The sequence below is a fragment of the Sparus aurata genome, chromosome 20 (genome assembly GCF_900880675.1).
Source record: "Sparus aurata chromosome 20, fSpaAur1.1, whole genome shotgun sequence".
Classification (NCBI taxonomy): domain Eukaryota; kingdom Metazoa; phylum Chordata; class Actinopteri; order Spariformes; family Sparidae; genus Sparus; species Sparus aurata.
Genome location: NC_044206.1, coordinates 7,957,032 through 7,964,541, shown reverse-complemented (window position 1 = coordinate 7,964,541; position 7,510 = coordinate 7,957,032). Strand labels below are relative to the sequence as shown.

At 44.1% G+C, this 7,510-nt stretch overlaps 1 protein-coding gene across 1 annotated transcript in view; it reads left to right on the top strand.

Annotated features, from left to right (window-relative positions):
• Window positions 1-3,632: 3,632 nt before the first annotated feature.
• Window positions 3,633-7,510, top strand: part of rab26 (RAB26, member RAS oncogene family) — a 103,255-nt gene continuing 99,377 nt past the window's right edge. The window contains exons 1-2 of the mRNA XM_030400675.1: window positions 3,633-4,165; window positions 6,347-6,457. Coding sequence (XP_030256535.1) covers window positions 3,989-4,165; window positions 6,347-6,457 — 288 coding nt within the window. The 5' untranslated portion in view covers window positions 3,633-3,988. The remainder of the gene's footprint in view (window positions 4,166-6,346; window positions 6,458-7,510) is intronic.

Genomic DNA, 7,510 nt, shown 5'->3' with positions numbered 1-7,510 from the left:
AAGGGTAAATAAACAGCTCAACAGCTCATCCAGTCGGTGTGGCTGTATGTAGAAACTCTATTATAAACATCAGTGCTGGATGAGTGTGTGTGTGTGTTCCTCCTGTGTTTTTTCGCAGCTCATTGGTTTTGACGATGCGCCACTCGCCCAGCATGGGCGTTTTTAATAGACTCCTCATCAAACGTATCTGCATCCTGTTTGTTGTGTTCCCCCGCCTTCGGACCGCTAATAAATTTCCCGTAGGAATCGCTTTCGCAGCTTTTCCTTGCAGTTTTATGCGACTTTGATGGTTAGCTTACAGCTTGCCCGCCGGATCAGCCGGGCGATCCGTCTTTTTTGTGCTCGGCTTGCGTAACAGACAGCAGGGACGTGTGTCTGTCTCATCTTTTCAGCTCCGGTTTGGCATTTTCCCTGTTGTCCTCTGATATAATATGATAGTGGGGGTGGCAGCAATGCTTAAAGACTGGTTGTGACCCAAAGGGGTGTGGGTTGTCCGTTTGATTCCCTGCTGGGAGAGTTTGGGCAGTCGAAGTGAGCGGATCGCCTCACAGGCACGTTGGCTGCTGGTTGCACTGGGCAGCTCGCAGGTGTGAAAGTTAACAAAAAGTTGATTCTTGCAGGAGATGCTCGGCAAATCCTGTCTCAGAGAAAACAGGCTGCTGTCGGGCGAAGAAAGTACACTAGACACCTCAGCATGTGAATCACCGGCACAGTGGACAGATCATCTTTTGTTCGTGGTTATGTAAAATGCTTTATGGAGTATGTATCGTCACAGCATCACACAACCTAGAATTACAGATATCGTCCTGAGCTACAGCTGAGGAGAGACACTTTCTTCAAAACACACAATTGCTTTACAGGCAGTAATAATCGTATGAGTTTAAATCATCTAAAGGAAAAAAATGACTTTTTTGTGAAATAAGAAAATGAAAGAGCATTAAAGGAAGTGACAACGTTTTCATTAATTTCAGACCATGACATTCATACCCCCGGTAGGTCAACACAGAATGATTAGTTTGAACCTGCCTTTACTCAGATGGCTAAAAAGATTCATCAGTCCGCCAAAACATCATACCCTCGTGTTGTCCGGGGGTTAAATTAAATCTTTTGCCGTCAATGTATGTTTTTCATTCATCAAATTGTCTGAAAATAATGTTCCAAATTCCAAAACGAAGGGAAGAATTTGTGGTAATGGGTTGAACTGAAGAAAGCTGCATGGCAATAACTGACAGGTGAAGCAAATAACAAGGACCATCTCATCCCTGCCGGGAAATTTGAGGTCCTGGTACTCATGTGGATGTTCTTTGACACACATCAACACTACTGCTGTACAGTGCACTGATGACACTGACCCGCCAGCACGACAGCGCTCCCCCACGTACCTCAAAAACTGCTCAGGATTGGACCCAGGGACGCAACAAAGAGCTCAATGTGTGGACCTGGCCTCCAAACTCCCCACAGCTCAATCTCACTGGGTGTTCATCAGTGTTGCCAGATATCGCGAGAGAAACAAGCAAGCGGGCCTATGAAAACAAGCCCAAAACAAGCAACTTATCCGTTCGTGGTAAAAAAAAAAAAAAAAAGAGAGATTATTACACTTTGCACACACACAAATATCACCCTGAATCCAGAAATATCATCGTATGTATGATTGTTTTTATATGTTATGACCCTTTTTTGTTTTAGTTCCAGGACTTCAAATCAATATGACATGCAATACAGTAGGAAGAGGAACACTTTAACAACAAGCCCAAAAACCCGCAACCCGCGACTACCAATATTCATAAGCAACTTTACAGAAAAACAAGCCCAAAGTTGCTTATAATAAGCGGACTTGGCAACTGTGTTATTCATGGGCGTGTTGGAACAATACAAATCCATGGAAGCCCCTTCTTGCAACCCAAAGAACCCAAATCAAGCAAAACATTAACAAGTTGTTGTGACTGAATGATGTCAGCAGTCTTTACTTGATCCCATTTGCCAGAAAAAAAAAGTTTGGCAATGTACATTTCTGCAAAATCAGAGATAAGTTGGAACTTTTTATCATTGTGACAAAACTGTACTACAGCTCTGGTTAGATTCAGGCAAGTAAAACATTTTGAAAAAAAAACTTAGTAAGGGATAGGAAAAGATAATGGTCTGACATATTATAAAAAAAAAACATCCTGTGGTTGTGCACTTATAATAGGATGTTCTCCTCAGAAAACAAACCCTATATATTTGGACTGTAAAAGTAACTGAGGCAGCGACCTCTAGTGGCTGCAGTAATTACTACAGTAAAGGAGGAAGTCAGGCACAGTAAGATGAAGCACACTACTTTCACCTAGTAGACTGCTTTTGTGTCCAGTGTGAAGGGAAAGTCAACACTGAGTTAACTTACTAGCATAGTTGAGTTATATTACGTACATTACGTAGCTGAAGTGACGCACGTAATGTAGGTACGTTCATGACTGAAGTGACACAAGAGACCGTAATGTCTTCTTAGACCTAACCAAGTACTGTTTTTGCCTCAACCCAACCAAACCTCAAGTGTTCAGCTGTCTCTGGTACGTTGCGATGGTCGTGTTGTTTTGGTAACTGTGATGTGGTTTTGGCAGACACTGGCAGTCGACCGGTTCGGTGGCTTTGGTGTGAGGATGAGTCGGCTTATGCATTTTGAAATGCTGTCTCGAAAAAATCGCCTCCCTCCAAGCTAGCAAGCGAAGAAATGTACCATATCTGTAGTTTGCAGCGACTTAAAATGCTAACCTTATTTTAGTAATCCTGCTTCACTTCCTCTCACCCTGTTATTGCCGAGTTGTTGGTTTTCTTAAGGTTTATTTTCTACAGAAGCAGATGGAAACCTGCTATACACTTAAAAACTGACATTTTTGCCAACACTTAAACACTTTCCCGCAGTCTTCTTGGAGTACAGCCGTGCTTAAATCCACAATTCATTTCACTACAGACCCACACTGATCACACGTGTGTGCGGATGTTTTCTCCAGGCTTCTGTCACATAGTAGAGCAACTCTGTCGCCCTGAATGCATTATCTAAATCCTGCACCTGCTGGCCACACTGAGAACACACACCAGCAGTCCCACAGTCCGACATCTTCCACACTTAATGGCTGCTGCTTTCGTGCACCTCACCCAGAATATCACTGGGCTCTCCACTGAGGCTACCTTCCCTTTGAAAGTGTCCGTGGAGAAAACGGTATTACAAGCTGCCACAGGGACCCAATCTCTGACTTGGTGCCAACACCAAGCTGCACCTTTAAAAGAAAAATACACCCTAAAACAGGATTTGCATCTCATTTCTGCTACAATGCACAGCTCGGATTTTACATCACAGACAAACAGCAGTGATGTGATCAAAGGGCAGATCTGCTGCTGATTCCAACGTGAAAGCCCTGAACCCCAAAAAACAAAAAAACCATCTGGTTTGGATTGAGCATTCAAACTGTTTTAAAGCTCGATCTGTACCAACTCATCTTTTCAGTCATCATCAGAAAATGTATACCTCAATGACTGCTCTAATTCTAACCTCAGAGAGACTGCACTTGTAGGTATAAACTGATGTCTTAAGATATGCATATGATTTCCGTTTTAGGGTGGATTTTCTCCGAACACGCACAGAAACAACCGTGCCTCCACGCGCTCCCAGCGCCACAACACGAGAGAGGGAGGAGAGAGAGAGAGAGAGCTGTTTACATTGTGAACCAGACCTCAGATTAACAGTCACTCAGCTGCTCCGCCGGGACGACAGCTGTCTCGCTTTACAGTTTTTTTTTCATCCATCGAACCGTTTCCAATTCGCGCTTTACGCACAGTCATGGTTTTGACGCGCAGGTGAACTTCTCTCGCCTCGACCGCAACTCCACGCGGAAAAGTATCGGAAGAAAAAGTCACTCTCGTCAGTGTCACACTCTCCCACACTCGCTCAGTCAGTTTTCTTTTTTTCTTTTTTTTATTCCAACTGCTCCGAGGTGAACAGGTCATCGGAGCCATGTCCAGGAAGAAGGCAGTGAAGGGCAAGGGTGGCTCCAAGAGCCCCAAGGCGTCGCCGAGCAGCGGGAGGACGGGGAAAGGTCTGGCCGCCGCCGCCGCTCCGTCCTCCGGACTCGTCTATCCCAGCAGACCGTCCCTCAGCAACAGCGGGGAGTTTTATGACATCGCCTTCAAGGTGAGCTCAGAGTTCAGACACAGCGAGTTTTTTCTTCAGTCAAGCCATCAATTAGTAGACGAGCGCAGGTGTGAGGTTCGGAGCAGCAAAAAACAAACAAACAAACAAACAAAAAAACATCTTTATATTGTAACCTGAGCGGTATCCCGGTGATGTTGCCTGTGTATTTCATATGTTATTTCTAAGTTGATGTTCTACTTGTCCTGTGTGCGAGATTTGAGGAGAATACCAGTGTGTAAATGTGCGTCGAGCAGGATGACTCGCGCTGGAAAAAAACACCTGTCAAAGAAAACGAAGGTGTCCTGGGTTGGGTTTTTGGAGGCACTTGGCAATTTCTGCCAAGAAAAGAAAAGAAAAATGTCATAAAAGTTACGCATTACGCCTTTATTTAGAATCGTATGTCACGGGTTCAGAGACCTGTCTGATTCGTGAAATTGTGACTGGTCACAGCTTTGACTCAGTAAGTCAGATTTCTATGTCAGGATCTGATAATATTGATTAAGAAAGCTAAAATTGCATTAAGTATGGGTTAGGGTTAAACAAAAAGTCACAGTCCCCAAATACATAATGCAGACTGTTGTGCACGTGTTGGTGAATCTGACCCTCCGCTGTGTAAACGATCATGCTTAATCTTACAACTCGTATCCAATTATCCAATACACTAGGGTCTAACCTCCTGTGTCTCTAATGTGGTCCCTGCAAGTGCGAAGGTTTAGGAACTCCAGTACACTGGCCAGCAGAAACATTAAGTGGTGTGTGCCACGGCTACAGCCCGGCGCAATAATGCGAAAAGAGAGGGCGAGAAGGGGTTTTTCTATTATGTATGAGGTCAATTACCAGCAGCGCAGGAGGAGGCTTTTTTGTTTAGCACCAGCGGACATAATGACAAAATATCCGGCTGCTAACACAAACAGCCTCGAACGCGCCGGCCCAAGAAACAGATGTAAAGTTGATAATAATGATACTAATAAACTTACACTGCCTTTCAAAAAAAGGCTGATACAAAGTTCATTACAAAGCCGAACAAGAGACATCAAGACACATGAGAGGGTAGAGCTTGCGGTAATAAAGCAGATAAAATCACTGAAAGGCGATTTTTTTAAACAAATGGGTTTTCAAAAGTGATTTAAAGGACAACACCAAGCTTTATCTCCCTAATTTCGGCAGCGGAGTTTTTGGATGAGCCGGAGGCGGGAGAGGGAATTACAACAATCTAATCGACTGGTTATGAATGCAACAGTTTTCCGGATGTTTATTAGGAAGCAATGTTCTGATCCTGGCAGTGTCTCTGAACTACTGAATTTGGACGATTGTGAGGGATTAATTCAAAATAACACAGAGATGTCTGCAGTGTGGAGTCACTGGCCGACAAGCACCACATGACATGACTTTTTATTTATCACCCTTCATTTTCAGCATTGTGCTGACTTATGATTAATTTGATTTAAAAAAAAAAATGAAAATAAATTGTCAGATGCATTAAAGACAATCGTCAGAGGCAGCCCCGCTGGCTGTAAAGCAAGTGTAAGAAAGGGTGAAATGGAGATGATAACGACTAATGATGATCTGTGCTGAGCATATGCAAATTTAAATTGTCATCCTGTGGGTGGCAGCTGGTGCTAATTTTTTTTGCGCCCATGTTAACAGCTGTTTCTCCGACCGGCCTGCCAACATCACTGCTCTTTGGCTTTGTGTAGCGAGCGGAGTTGTAACAGTTAAGTGTCAGGACTATCACCTCTGCTCACCGCCAAGCGAATGCAGTGAACGTTCATATGAGAGTATAACGCGGCGAAAAGAACATAAAAGCGTTGCATTAGAACAGCAGTAATAGATAGTCACGCAAACATAAAATGGTGTCAAAGTGAGCCGTTTGTGTTATCTGATGGGGAAGAAGGGAAACAAACACACTCTTGGTCCCACCTCTCTTTGTCCCATTGGTCTGCACAATCTGCTCTCTCCCACTGGAGCGAGTGTTACGCTCTGTTTCCTCTGTAGATGGCAGTTTGGTGAGTGTGTGTGTGTGTGTGTGTGTGTGTTTCATTGCCTATAGACTCCTGTGTATTTGTAGATAAGTTTTCAGCAGTTTTTTCCTTCCCAAACTCGGCCACCTTTCAGAACACAAACACGTAAGGCCTTGACTTGTATCATCCAAGCCAATCCACCTCTCTGTCTGTGCCTCAGGTGATGCTGGTCGGGGATTCAGGTGTTGGGAAGACCTGTCTGCTGGTCCGCTTCAAAGACGGAGCTTTTCTAGCCGGCAGCTTCATCTCCACTGTTGGCATTGACTTCAGGGTAAGCACACACACACGCCCAGATACACTTTTTACAAAAGGCAAAAATGAAGGTTTTCGGATGTTTTCATTGCTGCTGCTCTCGTCAACTTCAAGTTTTTTTTATTGGCCCTCAGCTGACGCTCAAGGTAACTGAGTATTGTAAAATGTGAAATGCGTTTCTTACCCTCACTAAGCTTTTCTGCTCTCACAATGGCGCATATGCAGATCACAGTGATTTTGATGGTGGGTTTACCACTTTGTAGTTATTTTTGAACTTGTACTAAGATCTCTTTTCTAGCCGGTGAGTAGTTGGTGCTTCCACCAGCTGAAACGAGGCTTGTCGCCGGCAGATGTTACTAGCTGAAGCAAGCTAATAAGGCTAAGCTAATGTATGAATTTCTTTGAAAATGGCGTCTTTGGCTGACTTTTCAGATGACCAGTTTTAAAAACACACGTAATTTGTCCTAGGGGCGGCCGTGGGTCAGGGGTAGAGCTAGTGTCGTGTCATTGGAAGGTCGCTGGTTCAATTTCCAAAACGCTACAGGGAATGTGCTATCATAAACGTTTAGTTTTTCTCTTTGCAATGCAACCTATAACCCTACAACATGTAATTAGCTAGTAAAACAGTTCTTTGCCTCAGAGGAAATGCTTTTCACTTTCATTTTCATCTTTTTTTATTTTAGAGAAGAGAAATAAAAAAGGAATGACCCTCCAAACTCTTCAATGCAGAGTGTGGCTGACACGAAAGCCCCGCCACGTACGTAGCCGCGGCGTGCCAGACAGGCTACGACTAGTCGTCCGGTCACGTTTCCCTACACTGCCATGGCAGTTTCAGTTTCTGACATATCAGAGATGCAACTTCTTGCCTCCATACTGAGCATGGAGTGAAAGACCAGGGCGACTGGAAGATGAGAGGATAAGATGCGAGTAGTTTGCAGCTGTGACGACAAGCATTTAAAAAGTTGATGCGCTGCCTCTTTTTGCGTGTCTCAGTGCTAAATGATGATAAGACTTGGTGTTTGAACCTTGTCTAACCCCAGATCTCCTCCGTGAGACACAACACATTTGAGCT